This window comes from Spermophilus citellus (genome assembly GCF_964194105.1).
Source record: "Spermophilus citellus genome assembly, chromosome: 13".
NCBI lineage: Eukaryota > Metazoa > Chordata > Mammalia > Rodentia > Sciuridae > Spermophilus > Spermophilus citellus.
Genome location: NC_138193.1, coordinates 10,737,460 through 10,756,599, shown reverse-complemented (window position 1 = coordinate 10,756,599; position 19,140 = coordinate 10,737,460). Strand labels below are relative to the sequence as shown.

General features: G+C 42.5%; 1 protein-coding gene across 16 annotated transcripts in view; it reads right to left on the bottom strand.

Moving 5' to 3' along the window:
• INPP4A (inositol polyphosphate-4-phosphatase type I A) overlaps nt 1–19,140 on the bottom strand; it is a 135,799-nt gene that overhangs the window by 47,867 nt on the left and 68,792 nt on the right. For 12 of the 16 annotated variants that reach the window (XM_081263784.1, XM_081263786.1, XM_081263788.1 and 9 more), the window contains 6 exons: nt 17,219–17,280; nt 15,904–16,112; nt 15,343–15,387; nt 4,725–4,843; nt 1,835–1,951; nt 1,476–1,555 (listed from right to left, as the gene is read on the bottom strand). In XM_081263784.1, the coding sequence (XP_081119910.1) occupies nt 1,476–1,555; nt 1,835–1,951; nt 4,725–4,843; nt 15,343–15,387; nt 15,904–16,009 (467 nt within the window). In that variant the 5' untranslated portion in view covers nt 16,010–16,112; nt 17,219–17,280. Of the gene's footprint in view, nt 1–1,475; nt 1,556–1,834; nt 1,952–4,724; nt 4,844–15,342; nt 15,388–15,903; nt 16,113–17,172; nt 17,281–19,140 lie in introns of all 16 variants that reach the window. The other 4 variants (XM_081263787.1, XM_081263789.1, XM_081263785.1 and 1 more) reach the window with 1 other exon arrangement.

Sequence of the window (19,140 nt, the reverse complement as noted above, 5' to 3'; positions counted from 1 at the left end):
GCCATCCTGAACTTTTCAGGGGTCCTGGGAGTGGCAAGACCCAGCCAGCTGGTTAGTCAGTCACCTGTCACTGCTATGTGCCCGCCCTGGGAGAGGCACACAAGGAAACCAGGGGGCACAAGAGAGGGCTGCATCTGATGGGACAGTGTGGATGCGCCTGGTGAAGTAGGAGGGGGCCTCCCTGACGAGAAGCCACCACTGGCCCCGGGGGTCACTGCTCAGGGGTGATAGGGTGCATCTCAGATTCAGGGATAAAGAGTATCTTTTTCTGGCAATGGACCACTTTCTGCTCCTTCCCACCTCACCCTCAAGGCTTCAAGAGCACTAGGCCTAGGCTGAGACTCCAGGCAAACTGAGACCACACAGGACTGCCTGAAGCCCCTGCATCCTGAAGTGATGTAGCCCATGCCACCCCAGCCCTGGTTGTCTGTACCTGCAAGGTCCCTCAGGGTGGGTGATGGCTGTGCCCATCTGAATCATCCATCAGTACCCCAGGGACACCTTCGAGCCCCAAGTGTTTCATTTATGATGTCTGAGTCAGTCTGGTTCTAAATTTTTATCATATCTAATGACCATTTCCTTTGTGACTTTCTCTCACTGCTCTCATGCCCAGAGAAGTCCTTGAACTCCTTTTCCAAAGGAAGATGTCCACTTCTCACAAGTAACTCTAATCCAACTAGATTTAGTTCTGGCACTTGATCTACCTACATATTTTCCCTCAACAGCAATTTCCCTCACATGAGCTCTAGTTTTAACCAATATTCTTCCTTTTACTGCATTGCGTTCTCCCTACACACCCAGGACTGCTGCAGGGCTCTCATCCTGTGGGCAGATTGGACAGCCAATGCTCCCAACACTGTCATTACTTATGGTAGCTTCCAAATGTCTCAAAATTGCAGAGACTTTGTTGAATTTTCTTTGCTATTTTAGATTATTCCCCTAGGCAATATATGTCCAATTTTTACATGATTTTGAATAAAGAACAACATGCCAGGGTTTGGGTGGGAACTGCCCCTAAAATCACTTGGAGAAGGACTGACATCTTGACACCTTTCATCTTCCTGTCTAGGGATGCAGTGGGGGTTTACCTTTCATTCATTCACTCATTCAACAAACACTTCCTGAGCACAGCCCTGTTCTAGGTGGTTAGAATAGCAATGAACAAAGCAGAAAAAAATCCTCCCTGTATAGGAGATTACTGGGAAAGGGAAGATGACAGCTACATTTAGTATTATCAGGTCTGTGCCCTCTAGATCTGATACAGCTGTGCTCATATGTCCGACAGAGAGCACAAATTTCCATCCTGACCGGCTCTTTGATGGGAAGGGTGGTTCATCTTGCCTCACCTCAGCAGAAAACACCACTGGCTCAGACCTGTCTCTGGGGAAGCCAGGGTGTCCTCTCAGAAAAGTAGGGCCTTTCCCCACCTGTCCCTGGACCCAGAGCTTTTCAAAGAAATAAGAGCAAATACCAACCTTAGTGTTAAGTGTAACCTGTGATGCCTGTCCTGGAGCAGATCTTTGACAACGAATGTTCCAGAGCCCAGTAAATACATCTGAGGAGGTGGAGAGAGAGAGAAGCATAAGTGCACTCATCTGCCTCTGGTCAAGTTGCCACACCCAGGGGAGTGGTGCTGCTTCCCACAGCCATCTCACACTCATCTTAGAAGCCCACGAGGAATGCTCAGAAAGCAATTCCCAAAGACAAATGTGTTAGACATGAGTTGCTTTGTGAGCCAGTAGTGAAATCAATCCTGTGCTCACCACTCACTCAAATGATTACATAACTGTAAAAATGGGGAGAAAATTCCACAAACCATGGCATGTTACTTAACTGTTCCCTGAGATCTATCTTTGACATCATATACAGATAATTTGATTTGTGTCATCTGATTGATAAGAGAGTCTTGAAAGAAGGCAATGCTGCTCAGAAATATAGGATTATTGGTTCCCTAGAAGAAAAAAGAAAATAATCAGAGTTGGATTTTTAAAAAATAATTGTTTTTGAAGTAATCTAACATTTTCAGAATGAGAAACTAACATTTTACTGACTCGGAGTACCTAATGTAATGGCAGTATGAGACCAAAAATCTGCTATCCCAAAGAGGAAAATGCAGTCTCTCGCAGACTGTTAAGATCCAGACCACAACAAACAGGCCTGCGGTGCAAGTTGCTACTGTGGGCTCGTTTCTAAGGTTCCCACTCAGGAGGAGGAATTTTGTAAAGTGAAACCGTGTTCCACATGTACACCTATTCTCAGTGTCATGGCTTCAGATGTGCTGCACATTTGGACTTACCACTTTGGGCTGTTTCTTTAAGATGTACAAACAGGGAGGAAGAAATGACTTATTATTTCTAGACTCCTCTGCTTGGAATAATTAAAGCTTGACTTTTAAAAGCTATCTCCTTTTAAAAAATATTTATTTTTAGTTGTTGACAGACCTTTATTTTATTTATTCATATGCGGTGCTGAGAATCGAACCCAGTACCTCACACATGCCAGGCAAGTGTACTATTGCTGAACCCCAGCCCAGCCCCACAGCTATTTTTCTTTTAGGCCCAGCTGCTAGTTTCTAGATCATAGGTGGCTATTTCCTGGCAATATAGCCCTGCCCCTCAAGGCTTTACATTATCCTCTTTCTCAGGCAGTGTGAAACACCATAGCTAAACTGTATTGTTTCCTGTTTGCACCTGCTGTGATGCTGTGATGTCTGGGCCTCTGGCTGGGTTCTCTCTGCAGCTCCAGCTCCAGTCTCTCGATGTCTGCTGGACAGACCCTCCTGGGGAATCTCCCTCTATCGCCCATGGTAAAGCTATCTCTTGACTCTTTCCAAGCAGGCTAAACACCTGTGGGCCTGCTTTGGTGCCTCCTTCTCCATCACTGTCAACCACCCAGCAGCCATGAACTTCTACAAGTTCCACCTCCTGAGCCTCTCTCACATTCATCCTTCCTTCCACTTCCTCCCTCTGCCAAAGTCAGGTCCTGCATAACTCCCCCAAACACCTGTCCAAATCAGGACACCTGGTCATGTGACTTCCCTGCAGCCTGCAGTGGCTGGCTGTGTGCCACATCACCAACTCTCTGGCCATCCAGTCCTTCTGTCCTTGCCTGAGCCCATACTAAGCAGGATAGCTATTCCCAAACCCACATGATGCTTGTTATCACGCTGCCTTTGCAGAGCTACCACTGAACAAGCTCTTCTACATGAGGACCAGCCACGTGGGCATCACCTGGGCGTCTGTGAGGAATAGAGTCCTGGGCTCCACCCTGGACCTGCTGGGGCAGAATTTCATCCAGCCCCTCTAAGGAAGCTGCACTGACCCTCAGAGCTGGATAGGTCCCCGTGTCCTGGCTTGCCTCACTGTGCTACTCTACACTGCCCCACGGTGCTGTGTATGGAGGTGGACCTGTTCCTTTCTGCCTCCCCCCTCACAGGCTGGGAACACCCGAGGACAGGGACTCTGCCCCTGTGTTATTACCTCTCACTGAGCTTGATGTGTGGGCAGTGCTAAAAACCACAACAGTTGACCTAACCTTGGAAACAAGTTTCTAAGAGACTAAAAGAATACTCTAGCTTCCAAAATGTAAAACTGTTTTTATGTAAAATTATGTACTATTATGTCTTTATGTGAAAATGTAAAAATAATGTAAATGCAGTTTAATTTAGTTGGTTATTCTTCACATTCCAAATTAAACCCTATGGAATTTCACACTGCAACTTATGTGATGCATCAATTATCTTAAGGGATTTTGTAAAATTTTTTCAGTAAATGTATAAATTAATTTAAAGTAGAGTTAACATATATGGTAGAGCGCTTGCCTGGCACATGTGAGGCACTAGCACCATAAAAAAAGAAAGAAAGAAAGGTATTGTGTCCATTTACAACAAAAAAAGTACTTTTTAAAAATTCAAAAGGATGTAAAAATAGGCCAGGAGCAGAGGTGCAGGCCTATAATCCCAGCTCACGAGGCTGAGGCAGGAGGATCACAAGTTCAAGGCCTGCCTTAGCAAATTAGCAAGCAAGACCTGTCTCTACTACTAGGATGCAGCCTGGTAGTAGAGCACTTGCCTAGCATGTGAAAGGACCAGGTTTAATCCCCACTACTGTGAAAAACAAAAAATAAAAATAAAAACCAACAAAACTAAGGATATGTGCCAGTAAGAGGACTGATTAATAGACAGAAATCTTCCAAATTTTGATTAACAACCACAATTTTTTTCCTGTAATCCCAACTACTAGGGAGGCTGAGGCAGTAGGACTGAAAGCCAAAAGCCAACCTGGGGAACTTTGTGAGATCCTATCTCAAAATAAAATAAAAAAGGTCAGGGATGAGGCTCAGTGGTACAGTGCTTGCTTAGCATGTATGAGGCCTGAGGTTCAATCCCCAATACCATCACCTCCTTCCCCAAAAAAGAGCACAATTCCAAATTAAACCCTATGGAATTTAAAAGTAGCAGCCAGCTGGAAATGACAAGGAAGAATTAGGCCTCTTAAGAGGCAATGAACCTTAGAAGATCACTGCTCCAAATACCCATCAATAGTTAATCAATAACTGTCAAGGACATAGCAAATGAGTGGAATGAAAAATATCAAGGTACTGAAAACTCTGTAAAACCAACAACTTACATAAAAACAACTGTAGCTAAGATGCTCAGAAAGGAGCAGTGTCCAGTGAGGCTGTGAATACCATGGCAGCAAATCCCAGGCCCCCAGAGCACCCACCTCAATGATCTCTGTCTGTGCGTGCTTCGTCCAGAACGCCTGAGGAGGGGTGGTGACGCTCACTGCTACAAAACTATTTGGTTTTCGATCTAGCGATGGCGTATGCAACTCACTGCAAGCTACAGAATCAAGATGGGGGAAAAAAACAAATTCTTCAAAACCAGGCGCTGGTTAGCTGTATGCTCCAAGCCCAAAGAAAGCAGACGATGACAGATGCAGAGGATAAGATGATCACACTGTCACAGGAAAGTGATTTTACAAATTTCAGTCTTTCCCCCTTCCTTTGCCCTTCTCCCGCCCTGCAGGACAGCAGGCCCACAGCTGCAGAGGCAGGTGGTGTTAAAGATGGCTTCCTACGTCCACACAAAGGAAAACAGAGATAGCTCTCTCTCTTGGGGTCCTCTATATGCCCCCAACAGCTGGCCCTCAATAGTGAACTGAATTCCAACTGAATGACCAAGAAGACACAAGTCTGAAATCTACAAACAGGGCTCCACGTGCCTGCATCCTGTGACAGTGTGGCTAACTCTAAGCTCAGCGCCCCCTGCATCTTGGTGTGAGCATCAATGTATACTGGGAATAAAATTAAAATTCTATGGCAAAATAAAAAAACTTTATTTTTAAAATGTCATTGTTCATCTATTCTCCTAATTAGACACATTATGTGCAAAATACTCAGTGTAACTTCTCAGAACTAAAGATATCTTGCAGAACCATTTTGGTTGATAAATATGATGTGCTACGTACTCTGAAATACACATCTGATAGTACACTCTGAATAGTACACATCTCAGATAATTCTATCACAGAAGTGATCCACAGGAAAAACTTACATCTCATTGAATCTAACATGCTCTCTGACATTAAATGCAGTATGAAAGGGGAAAAACAAAACCCACTGTCATTAAACTATGCTATGCCATTGAGAGGAAGTTATTTCCTTAAATTAAAGAGATGTTAAAATGTGAAAAAGGTATATCTTGGATTTGAGAAAATACACAACAAATCAATGTTCAACAGCAGTAAAAATAATTAGCTTTTTTGGTGGGATTCATTTAGAAAAACATAAATGTTCAGCTGCTCCCTTTAAAATTATGAATAGAGAAAAGTAAAATTAACTCAGTTTTTCAAAATGAAAACATTCTGGAGATGGGTGGTGGTGGCAGGCATATAATTTAATGTCATTGAACTGTACACTTTAAAATGTTTAAAATGGTAACATTTATACTATGTGTATTCTGTCACAATGAAAAAATAGAAAGTCTACCTTCAACTCTAATTTAAAAAAACATCCCCATGTCCACAACAGGAGGGACAAATGCAGAGGTAATGCAGAAGGAGGAGGAGGCTTGGGATGAAGACAGTAATACAGACAAAAGAAGCAATAATTAGAAAGAAAGAAAATGATGAAAAGAAAAGTCAGGAAAATACAAAGCAATGGAAGGAGAGGCAAACTTGATGGAGGGGTTGGGGTGGGAGACGCCTTGCTGTGTTTGAGGCAGTTTGGCTGAGAAGGTTTGTTCAAGAGGCCACTTGGAGGAAATTACTGGCTATCATTGTCCTTTGAAAGGATCATACAGCCCACACTGCTCTTTAGGGTTCTAATTACACTCTGCCTGCCATTAGCACGGCCACACCAGCTCTTCTGCTGGCACATGCGTGTGTGTGCTCTATTTCACACAGCCACTCTTCACTGAGCTATGCCCAGCTTGCCCAGGGCCCTTCTAGTGCTTGGCTTTCCAGTCCTTTCTACACCTGTGAGCTCAATACCTCCGCACTGTTTATACTGCAAGTCTGTGTTCACAACACCTTCTTTTAGCTTTTATGGTCTGAAAAGGTCTCTATTTGTACCCAAATCCTTAAGATTATTTTCTCTATGCAGTTACTTTCTCTAAAACCTTTAAACATTGTGTCTCTGAGCTTCTATTTTTTCTGTTATGAAGTCAGTCAGTCTAATTATTGCTACTCTGTGCTTTTGTACGTGTTTGTGTTCTAGCAACTTCACTGATTTTCCCATTGACTTTGACTTCTGACAGTTTAACTATGATGTATCTAGGGATATTTTATTTTTACTAGTTCTGTGACTTGCTGAATTTTATTAGCTGGGAAAAAATGCTCACCTATGAATACACTTTTTTTTATTTGGTAGTTTTATTTTTCCCCACAATTTTTATTGGTGCATTATAGTTGTACATATGGATGGAATTTGTTGTCACATACTTTATATGCATACAAATATATAATATAATTTGTCCAATACATACACTTCTGACCCTTCTCTGTTTCTTCTTGAACACAAAATAAACAGATACTCTCACTTTTTTTATACTCTTTTGTTTTTATTGTTTTTGTTTCCATTATTTTCTGTCTCTGGCTTCTTTTGGAAGTTCTCTTCTTGACTTATAATCTAAGACCATCAACTTTCTCTTCAATTGTATCAATTCTGCTTCTCAGACCCACCCACAGGTTGTTAAACTTGCTGATCTGAATATTCACTTGGTTCTTTTATGGTTTTTCATTCTTTGATGAGGTGTTAATAATGTCTTTATTCTCTTTATTCCCCTTTAACTTAATGTTATGAACTGAATGCCTCTATCCCCTCAAAATTCACATATTAAAATCCTAACCCCAAGGTGCTGGTGTCAGGAGGAGGAGCCTTTGGGAGGCCATTAGGCCGCAACAACAGAGTCCTCGTGAGTTGGAATTAGTGCCTTTAAAGAGGAGACATGCTCTCCTTGTTCTGCTCTTTGCTACATGAGGATACACAAAATGGTCGGCTACAACCCTGCTGGCTTCACAATCTTTGAATCCCCAGTCTCCAGAACTCTGAGAAATAAATTTCTTTTGCTAAAGTCACTCAGTCTCTGCTCTTGTTCCAGCAGCCCAACCTCACTAAAACAGCCAGCAACTTTCACATCCCAAATCTTTGTGGGTCTATTTCTATTGTTTGTTATTTCTGTTTTTGTTTTTCAAAATTCATGAACTTATGCTGAATATAACTTTTTAAAAATTGTTTATAGGAATGACTTGAGGCCCAAGATGATGCTTTCTTCAGAAAAGACCTGTGATTGCCTCTACCAGGTTCTAAGAAGCACTGACATTCTTAACTTTTGGGAACTGAGTGGACCTGTAGCAAGCGCCTGCTTCTGGTTCCCTTTAATCTAGAAGTATAGTCTTTTCTATTCTAAACCAAAGTGAAAGGAATTTCACCAAGTATCTTTCCCCTTATGGGCCTTAGAAAAATAATTCCCATCACTTTGGTACTGAAGTATCTGAAGCCCTGCTCAGCTTTCTCTTGGGAGTCACTGTGAGCCCTCAAAAGAGTAAGAGAGGGCTGAGGATATATCTCAGTTGGTAGAGTGCTTGCCTCCCATGCACAAGGCCTTGCGTTCAATTCCCAGCACCACATACACACACACACACACACAAAAAAAAAAAAAAAAAAAAAAAAAAAAAAAACCAACAACAATACTGTGTCTCCACCTTCAGCTCCATTAAAGAGTTATCAGTTTCCTGGAAACATGAATAAGATACTTCTTAGATTTTTGCTCCTTTTTTCTAGATTTTTCTCTTTTTTTTCAAGTTGTCCTTAATGGTAGGATGTGGTTTTTCATTGTCATTTAGAAGCATGTTAAGTTTTTTTCTTTATCCTTGGAATTTACAAGTTTCAAAAGGAGACACCTAGCAGTTGGTGAACACTCTGGGTCTTACATCCACCCTTCTTCCAGGAAAAGATTCTTCTGTTACTTCCGGCCTGATGTTCCTCTTTCTGTCTCTTTTTCTTCTTCTGGGTCTCCTAAGCATTTAAATAATAAAATGCCAGATATTGTCACATCTCTTCACTCAAAATTTGCCTGATTCTTGATATTTATTCTTTGAGCTGTGAGATTGTTCCTTTGTTTGCTTTTATGTGTTTGTACTCATTTTCAGTAGTGTACTTTTGATTTTTTTAAAAAAGATATTTTGTGTAAGATCTACTTCACACACTATAAAATCCACCACCCTCAAGTATATACTATTCAGCGATTGGTAGAGTACTACAGAGTTCTGAAACCATTACCATTATCTAGTTCCTTAACATTATCATCACTTCAAAAGAAAAACAAAACTGCCCATATGGGCTAGGGTTGTGGCTGAGAGGTAAAGCGCTTGCCTAGCATGCATGAGGCCCTGGGCACCACATAAAAATATATATATTATGTCTACCTATAGCTAAAAAATAAATACTAAAAAAAGCTATGGCCATAAACAATCATTTGCCATCCATCCCTCTTCCCCAGCCCTCCAGAAACCACTAATCTCTTCTGTATAGATCTATCTATTCTGGACACTTTATATAAATGGGATCACACAGAATGTGGCCTTTTGTCTCTGGCTTCTTTGATCTGGCACAGTTTCAATGCTTACTCCTTCTACAGCCAGTATCAATACTCCACTTCTTTTTAGTGATGAATCATGGTCTACTGAATGAGCATACTGCATACCGTTTGTCCATTCATCAATTAAGATATTTTGGTTACTTACACATTTTAGTTATTACAAAATAATGCTATAAACATTTGTGTACATGTCTTCATGTGGATGTATCTCTTCATCTCTCACGTTCGAAGGACATTTTTGCTGGATATAGAATTCTTAGATGACTGGCTTTTGCTTTCAGGAATGGGAAATGTCATCCTACTTCCTTCTGAACACCAGAGTTTGTGATAAGAAATATATTTACTCTTGCTGAAGATCCCTTGTACATAGTAAGTCACCTCTCTTGCTGCTTTTTAAATTCTTTGGCTTTGGATGGTTTAATTATAATGTCTCCAGATGTGAATCTCTTTGAGCTTATCCAACTTGGAGTTTACTGGGCTTCCTATATGTTTTCCATCAAATGTGGGAAGTTTCTGGCCATGACTTCTTCAAGTATTTTTTCTCTCCCCTCCCCTCTGTCTTTTCCTGGAACTCCATTGAAACCTATGTTGGTACACTTACTTGGTGTTGTCCCACACGGCTCTGACACTCTTTATTTTTCTTCTTTTTGCTTTCTGTTCCTCAGACTGAAAAATGCCAATTGACCTGTCTTCTACGTTTGCAGTTTCTTTCTCTGTCTGTGGTTGAGCCTTGTTTAATGGATTTTTAATTTCAATTATTATATTTTTGAACTGCAGAAATTCCATTTGGTTCTTTTTACAAATTTCTCTTTGGTTCTTCTCTGTCTTTGCACTGATATTCTCTATTTGGTGAGATACTGTTCTCATGCTTTTAATTAGTTCTTTAGACAGGATTTCCTTCCATTTTTTGAACATATTTAAAATAGTTGATTTAAAACTTTCGTCTAGTAGCTCAAATACCTGTGTTTCCTATAGTCAGTTCTTACTGACTATAGGTTTGTTTTGTTCTATTAATTTCCCTGTAGATGAACCATACTTTCTTGACCTTTTTGCATATCTCAATTCTTTGTTGAAAAATAGATTTAAAAAATCTAGTGTGGCAACTCTGGAAATCAGGTCCCTTTCCCTGCCCTCCCCTCCCCAGGGTTTGTTGCTGCTTTTCTGTTGCTACTGATGTTCACCACCTCTGTCACTCACTCAGGGACTTGCCTCACCTAATTCTCTTCCACATGTGGCCACTGTAGCAACTACTATTAAGCTTAGTGGTCAGATAAAACTGGATAGAGATCTCCTTAAATACCAGAAACCACAAACCTCTGATGTGTGGGGCTTTTGCTAGAAGTTTCTGTGTGCAGACTGGGTTACATCTTCGGGGTTCAGGAAGGCAGTTTGTAACTGTCTTCACTTCCTGCTTGTGCGGAGCCTCAAGGTCATTGTGAGGAGATAGCTCAGCCTCCTCAGGTCTTTCCTGAGCATGTGCACAGCCCTGCATGTGTGCCAGCTGCCATGAACATGCCAGAGCTTTTCAAAGCTCGTTATAGACATACTATTCCCCAGCTTTTCCTTTAAAGGCTTCTCCCACCCCCAGCTTTTTGTTTGCCTCAACTGTTAGTACAGCCTCTGGCAGCTGCAATGCTTTAAAAAAAAATTACCATTGATTTCCCTACCCACCCTTGTGGTGCTGGGAATTGAACCAGGGCCACATGCTAAATAGACACTGAGATATTCTTCAACTCTAGCCACTGATCGTTTCTGACATGCTCTCAGGGGAAAAAAAAAAAAAAAGTTGCTCCCACTAGGGGAATTCTGAGTCCAGATAAAGCCAAGTCTCATAAGTGGGGTTTTTTAGGAGACTGCCAGACAGGTCAAATGACAACTCTCTGCAAATAGAACTCTGTAGGATCTCCAACCTCATTCTGTTCCCTACAGTGATTTCTAGGCTACTGGTTTTCACCATGATTTCAGGTGGCCCAAGGATGGGTAGACTGCTGATAGGCTGTGGCTGCTTTCAGAACATAACCTTTCCACAAATGACATTCTCTCCTAGCCTGATCCCCCCACCCATCCTATCTAAATCTCACCCCGTGCTTAACTACTAGCTCAACTTCCATAGCCTCCTGGAGCTTCCTCTGAGCAGCCCACAGTCCATCTCCTGCTGATCACCATCCATGTCACTCACTCATTTGGATTCACCTCTGATGTGCATGCCTTGTCTCTCTAGCCAGATCATCTGTAATCCCAGCCGAATAAATGTTAAATGCTGAGGCAAACTGGTAAGACACATTGCAAGTGCATATCATTTGGCTTGCAATTCCACATTCAAGAGTTTGCCCTATGAAAATAATCAACAAAATGTACAAAAAAAAAAATCTAAGTATGTTAACTATGGTGGTTGTGTAGAATGACAAATTAAAAAGCCTAAATGTTCAATAATAGAAACTGGTTACAATAAGGAACACAGCTGAAATAATTAAGCAAACATTCACCTATTCAATGAAAGGATGCCAGTGATAGTTTTCTACACCACAAGGGCATGTCAAGAATACGGGTGCCATTTCTAAAAACAATTCCATCACCTCTGCCACCAGCTGCACTCATAAATTCCCAAATAGAACTTTGTGAGGGTAGAAAATACACATATATTTGAAAAGAGTTTTAAACAAAAATGCCAACTGATTATCTCTCTCCAGTAGGGTTTCCTTTTCCTCTGAACACTTTCTGTATGGTTTTACAGAAGAGAGCAATTCTTAAAATCTTAAAATTTATTGACTTTTTTCTTTTAGAAATCAAAGTATTTGCCCACATAAGCATGCCACTCCTGTCCACTGTTTTAAAAATTGTGGTGAAATCCACTGACGATAAAATTCACCCTCCCTTGCTTAAGCTCTTTCCTCCTCTGAATCTAATTAACATGACTACATTACTGCTCTTGAGCTGCCACATTCAGAAATGTCCCAATTTCTATTACAGAGGATGAGGAGTTTTAATTCAATTATACAATGTTGATCCTTTCTCTCAATCGTTTCAGCTCAATTTTGTGTTAAACTCACATTCCACAAGATTAAAGTTAAGCATATGCCATTTATCATGAGCCACTTCTCTCCAGTATAGACCCTGTTTCCTGGACACCACGTCATTTTTTCCTCAACTTATTCCCTCTCTCTTTTGGGTGGAGCACATGCTCTATAACTTCTAGAAAAAGGAAGTGGGGGAAGTCAATTCATCTGTGACTCTGCAGAGCTGAAACAAGTTTTTTCTACCCTCACATTCCACTCACAGTCTGCTTGGACAGAAAATTCTAGGTTGAAGATATAATTAAAGGTGTTGCTGCCTGTCTGTCTTCAAGTTTCCAATGTGACTCAGGAGTTCCATGTTAGTCTATTCCTAACTATAAATACAGTTTTTTCCTCCAGAAGTTTTTTGGATCTTCATTTAATTCCTGTGTTCTGAAATTTCACCATGATGCATGTCTTTTTCAATCATTGTTCTGGGTTTTGTTAGGCATTTTAACCTAGAAACACATTCTTCAGTTCTCAGAATTCTTATATTATTTCTTGGTAATTTCCTCCCTTGCATTCTTTTCTATTTTCTCTTTTAAATGTTAGACTTCCTGCATTTGCTCTCTAATTTCCTACTTTTATCTTCTCTCCCATCTCCTATTTTGCTTTTAAAATTTTGTTTTCTGGGAGAATTCTTTGTACATCTACAATTTCTAAACTTTATCTGTCATATTTAAAATGTTAAGGACTGATCTTGTTCATCATTTGCTATTCTTTTTTATCATATCCTCTTGGTGGATACAATACCTTCTCTTAAGAATATAAATTGTAATTTCTTTCATGTTTTCTTCTACTTCTGAACCATCTCTGTTTCTTCCAAGTTCTATTTTTTCTTTCATTTGTAGGCCTCCCACACAGGTCTTTCATTTTGTTTTAAATAAATTTTGAGCTACAATTTTTAAGTTAAAAGTACCCATTTTAAGTATACAGTTCATTAAGTTTTGGGAAGCATCCATGTCCATACAATTACACCACTATTAAGATATAGAACACTTCTGTCACCCCAAAAAGGGGTTCCTTCTCTTTTTCCAGTCAGTCCTAACCCCAGTCCCAACAACCACTGACCTGCTTCCTCTCACTACAGCTCAACCTTCCTTGAGGTTCTTGCAGATGGGACCACACCACATGCAGCTTCTGTGTACTGCTTCTAGCTTTTGCTGTGCACAATGCTTTCAAGATTCGCCCAGATGCTTATACATATCAGTCACGCAATCCTTTTCTTTCCTGAATGAGATTCCTCCCATAACTAACTATTCCACCAGAGTTGAGTTTCCTGCTGATGGACATTTGAGGTGTCTCCAGTGTAGGCTATTATGAATTGAATCACAGTGAACACTCAAGCATACATCTTTGCGTGGACAAATGTCTACACTTTTAAGAATGGGGCACTGAAGGCCAAGTGATGCTGAGTGTAGAGCTGCTCAGCATGCCTGCTTTAGGTTAGGGTCCAGAAAGCCAGTATGTCTGTCTCTTTGGGAGGAGTGGATGAGGATGAGAGCAAAGTTGACAGGTGGAAGGAGCTTGTTATTCAGTAAAGTGTTCCACTTACTCCTGGCTTCCTCTGGCCTAGCATCCTATCTCCACTGCGCTGGTGTACCTGGCCTGGAGCCCCTGCTTCAGGAAAAAACCCTCTAGTCTCTGTCTGGCTGATGGGACTTAAGAGGAACCTGAGCCCAAACTCTGATTTATAACAAGGGGGTATATGGAAATATTCACTGTGCTAGCTAAAACCAAAAGTCTGTGAATAACTTTTGCAATTTGTAAAAAGCAAGAAAGTCCTCCTAAGGTGGTAAGCAGGAGTATGGAATTCCAGCAGGGTATGGCTGCATCCCCAGATCTCTCACCCCAGAATGTAGCCCAGCACTCAATGTCCACTGCAGACCAGACAGCGAGTCAAGGCTGGGGAGACCCTCCGAACATGCTAAGGAAGGTAAATCTGAAATGGTAACATTTTCTGAATTTACTATTAATTTAATAATGGTTCACTTATATTTTTATGAGTTTTGCAATTTGTCCAAGTCTTTTCAGGAGAGGAGGGGAGTTTAACTGCCTTGATCTTCTTGGCTCTCAAATGAACACCAGCAACCCCAAGCAGCACGTGAGGAAACTGGGTCAGCAAGGTCAAGTGGCAGGCTCAAGGACATGCAACTTGTTTGGCACAGTCAGAACTAGAATCCAGGTCACTTGACTCTCCAGAAGTGCCTCTTTAATGTCACATTACCTCCTGGACATCACTGCTGAGCCAACAACCAATGCTGACTATCACCAAGAGCTGGGGGAGAGAGGAGCTCTGGCCCTGGCCCTCGACCCTGTACATTCTAACCCATTTTGGGGGAAGGAGGTTGGGATTAAACCCAGAGGTGCTTTACCACTGAATTATCTCCCCAGTCCCTTTTAAAATTTTTATTTTTTATTTTGAGACAGGGTCTCGCTAAGTTGCTGAAGCTGACCTCAAACTTGTGAACCTCTTGTCTCTGCCTCCCAAATTGCTGGGATTACAGATGTGTGCCACTACACCCAGCTCCCACCCACTTTTTCTGACTCTCACTGAGGGGAACAGCAGGCAGATGTCATCATCAAGCCTTCTGCAGTAAAGGGAACTGAGGGATACAGAACTAAACTCTTCTGGCCAGGGGCAGAAATTAGAGCCCTAAGCCCAGTTTTCTTACTCCTCTCCTCTCCCAAGAATAGGAGGAGGGGAGAGAGTCTCTGCAGCATCTCTGAGGCACTCACTTCCCTGTCCCCTGGTCACGGCAGGACTGCCAGAGCACTTCCCAGACAGGAGGTTTCTGAGGAGACCGTAGCCCTGTGGGCCTCTGAGATTCCTTCCAGCCTCATCTTAGAAACACCTCTGCAGAGGTGGCAATAGCAGCAAGTTCTTAGAGACAAACCTGTGCCTGTGGTAGGATTTGTGGTTTTGTTTTTAAGAAACATACTTTTCAAAACAAAACAAGCCGGGCATGGTGGGGCACACCTGTATTCCCAGCCGCTCAAGGCTAAGACAGGAGGATCGAGAGTTCAAAGCCAGCCTCAGCAACAGCAAGGTGCTAAGCAACTCAGTGAGATCCTGTCTTAACACAAAATACAAAATAGGGCTGGGGATATGGCTCAGTGGTCAAGTGTCCCTGAGTTCAATCCCCAGTACCCATCCCGCCCCCCAAAAAATAAAATGATACCTACCTAGGCTGAATTCTAAAATGGGTTCATCTGGATCTTGTATGTTTCCTGAATAGAAATGAAAGAAAAAAAAAATCACCTTTATAAATCTTTCCTTGCTTTTAGATTTAATACAATAAAATCTATCACTCTACTTCTTCCCACCCCCAACCCCCAGATATTATAGGAAATTATTTCTTTGCTTTCTAAACATTTTACTTTTGAGAAGCCTCAGGTTCTAAGACCACAATGCCCCTCCTTCTGGGGTCCACATGCCCACAATGCAGAGGGTTTGTCACAGCCAGGTACGTACTATGGACATTCCCATATCATCTATTGGCAAATGGGCCCCAGAGAGGCCCACTTAAACTGGAAAAGATGACGATCAGAATCTAGCAGAGCACTTCCCAAGGGGAGGGTTGACTGTCCCTCCCAATTTCCTAGATCAATCATAAGAAAGCCACAGCAGAGCACCCTCCCCATTCTTCCCGTCCATCCTATGCCCAGGAGGCAGGCTTGGACAGTGTGGACACTGCATGCTGAGAACTCACACCAGGGGCCCTAGGCAGACCCTGCGAGGCTCACCTGCCAGAGACAGGCCCAGCATATCGGCTGCCACATCGATGGTGGAAGCCCGTTGCATTGCACGGGCCCTTGCGCCATGGCGAGGGCTGTGCTCTCTTGCTGTCATGATGTCATTTGTGAGGATGTGCTTTTTGTTCCTGGGTCAGACCACACCTGATTCCCCAGGAAGCAATGTCACCAAGTCCTAGTCTCCTAAGGTGGCAGGAGCCCTGAGAAATAGAAGCAAACACTGGTAAGAAGCCAGAAGGATGGTGACTGCAAGGCACTATGGAGAAAGAACAAGACCTAACATGGGCAAGAGGCAGTAACCAGGGTCCTCTGGCAGATAAGGCACTGGGGTGGCATACCCGCTGCTCTCAGCCCATCTAATTACTACTTCTCCCCTCCACTCCCCCAACACGGTGCACCCATGGATTCCCATAAAGAAAACATGTTCTCTTCAACAGATATGCCACAATAAATGATGTGACTTATGTGCTCATACAAATGGCTTTTGCCACATCCAGTGGCACATGTCTATAACCCCAGATACTCAAGAAGCTGAAGCAGGAAGATCAAAAGTTCAAGGCGAGCCTTGGCAACTTAGTGAGACCCTGTCTCAAAATTAAAAAATAAAAAGGACCAGAGATACAGCTCAGTGCTAGAGCATCCTGGGATCAATCCCCAGTATCACAAAAAATAAAAATAAATAAATAAGGCTTTTGGGATTTTTCTTGTTGCTTTATTATGCTCTCCTATCGGCAAGTCTTACAGATCCTTTATAATCTCCAATCAGTTCACCCCTGCTTGGATAGAGGGACAAGAGCTGCATGAGAGGCCTGCGGTCCACGAGCACAGAAGAACTCTGGCGGGACAAAACTCAGGTCTCTAATCTACTTTTCTGCTTCTTTGAGCTACACAAACTCCTGTGTGTCTTGGTCTCAGGCTCTGTTTCCCACAAAGCATCAAGTGGTAATCTGCGCCTAACTGAAGGGGAAAGTGCTGAGGTGAGAGGGCGCAGGGCGAACTGCCGCCATAGGCTGAGTCAGACAGAGACTGCCCTGGTGCAGCACAGAGCTCACACTCCACTCCCAGAAGTAGGTTAAGCAGAGAGAATGGGGTGTCGGGGTTATCCAACCTATGTCCTACAACTCCTGCTGGATTCAGAGGAGCCAATCTTTGTAAGTCAAGATAATGAGGCTAAGTCATAAGGCTGTTAAAAACATCCTCTTGAATGTCTCCATACATCCAGGGAGACCCATCTTCCCAAGGGTTTCTATGACTCTGTACCTGAAGGACCTGGGCTTCTTCTCTTGACTCAATTCAAGTGACTTACTGGACATGTTTGCTTTTGGACCACGTGGCATTTCTTCATAGAAGATCGTCCAAATCCATCATCTAAAAACAGAAAAGTAGAAACTTGATGAGCTGATCAATCTGAAGCTCCTGAGAACACAAAGCCTAGAAAGGTGGGGAGCCAAGAGCTACTCCATGTTGTTTGAGCTCTATACCCCAATCTAACTTTTGGCTCAAAAACACAAATCTTGTTCAAACCTAAAAGAATAAGAAATAAAAAGTGCCCATTCCTTCCCCCAGCTGCCAAGGGGTAATCTGTTGGGGGAGTCTGGGCCTGCCCTACAGAGCCAAGTAAGCAGCTGAGTGGGTTTAGGAAAAACACGGAGATGTGAATCTGAGTTCGAGCTTTCCTGCTCACAAAACCAGACCCCAGGAGAACCCTTAGAGGCTATGCCTTTTGGCGCTGAAGATAAGACTAGTTGTACACGTCACACAGGGCTGCAGCTGAAAACCAAATATGTGAGAAGAGGACTCCACTGAACCTCCCTCTGCCCCTTCTGCTGTTGCCTGGCTCCCAGAAGGAAGTGCCAGGCCCCACTCAGGACCCAGGGCCCAGCTCATGAGCTACCTAAAAAGACCCAGGTTCTGGGAAGGGGAAGACAACAAGAAAAGTGTGCTCAGCCCTCAGGCAGACTGTTTCTGGCCCCTATCTCTTCCAATGGGGATGCCCAGGGGCCCTCAGCTAGGCACCTCAGCAACAGAACCTTGGCCTGGCAGGGGAGCCACTGTAGAAATCACTAAGGGAAAGATTCACTGTTTTGTTGGTTTAATCACAGCCAGGCATGCAGGTACAGTCAAAAGGTTTACGAGGGCTGGAGATGAAGCTCAGTGATAGAGGGCTTTCTTAGCATATACAAGGTCCTGAGTTTGATCCCCAGTACCCCAGCCCATCCCCACCCCCACACAAAGGTGTACAAGCCAAAAAAATATTCAGTACAAGCTGTACAACTATAGTACTAAAACCGGCATTTTACAGTAATGCTGTTATAAATGAACAAAAATTCACTAATAATGCAAGTGGCAAGTGGTATGAACTCATGAAAGATGAATACACATGGTAAATAATCTGGAAAAGAGACCAAACTCTATAATAATGAAAGCAATGCTAAATACACCTTTCTTCACCTAAATTAGTGGAGGTTTATCTGTTCCTCTAATGAAAATACATGTTGCTAGTGGACCTGGGGGACACTGCACAGGGCTCTCCTATACACGGGTAACATTTTAAAGTTGTATAAGCATTTCAGAAAACAAATCTTCAAAATTTATAAGTAATAACAATATTTGTAAGTGATAGAAGATTTGTAAGCAATAACAAGATTCTTGCCAATAATACAAAATATGTAATGGACTACTGAACAGAGACACCTGTAGCATTACTTCTAATGACAAAGACCAGCTATCAGTACGTATGTTCTGGAAAAACCATAAGATATGCTATTTATTATACAGCTGCTAAAATGATCCTAATAAAGCCCATAAACATATGAGAAGTTCTTTAACCTCATTTGTCATCAGGGAATGCAAAATGAAACCATGAGCTACCCCTGAACACCCTCTAAAGGAGCTTCAAGGGAAAGAGTGGGCAGAGCCAAGTGCTGGCAAGGATATGGGATGGTAACTGCCCCTGATGTAGCTGCTGCAGCAGAAGCAGTGTGGCCACTCTGGAAACCTGGCCATCTCTCTGCAAGCCGAGCATCTGCCTCTCCCATGACCCAAGACACCACTCAGGGTGCAACAGCTAACAGAAATGCATACTTATGTCCACCAAAACAAATGTGTGCAGAACATTTAGAGCAGTGACAGCCTTAACTGATATCAAGATCCCAGAGGTAATCCAAACCCTAATCAACAGCAGGATGGCTGGAACAACGTGGATGAACTTTGGAGACAGTGTCATGG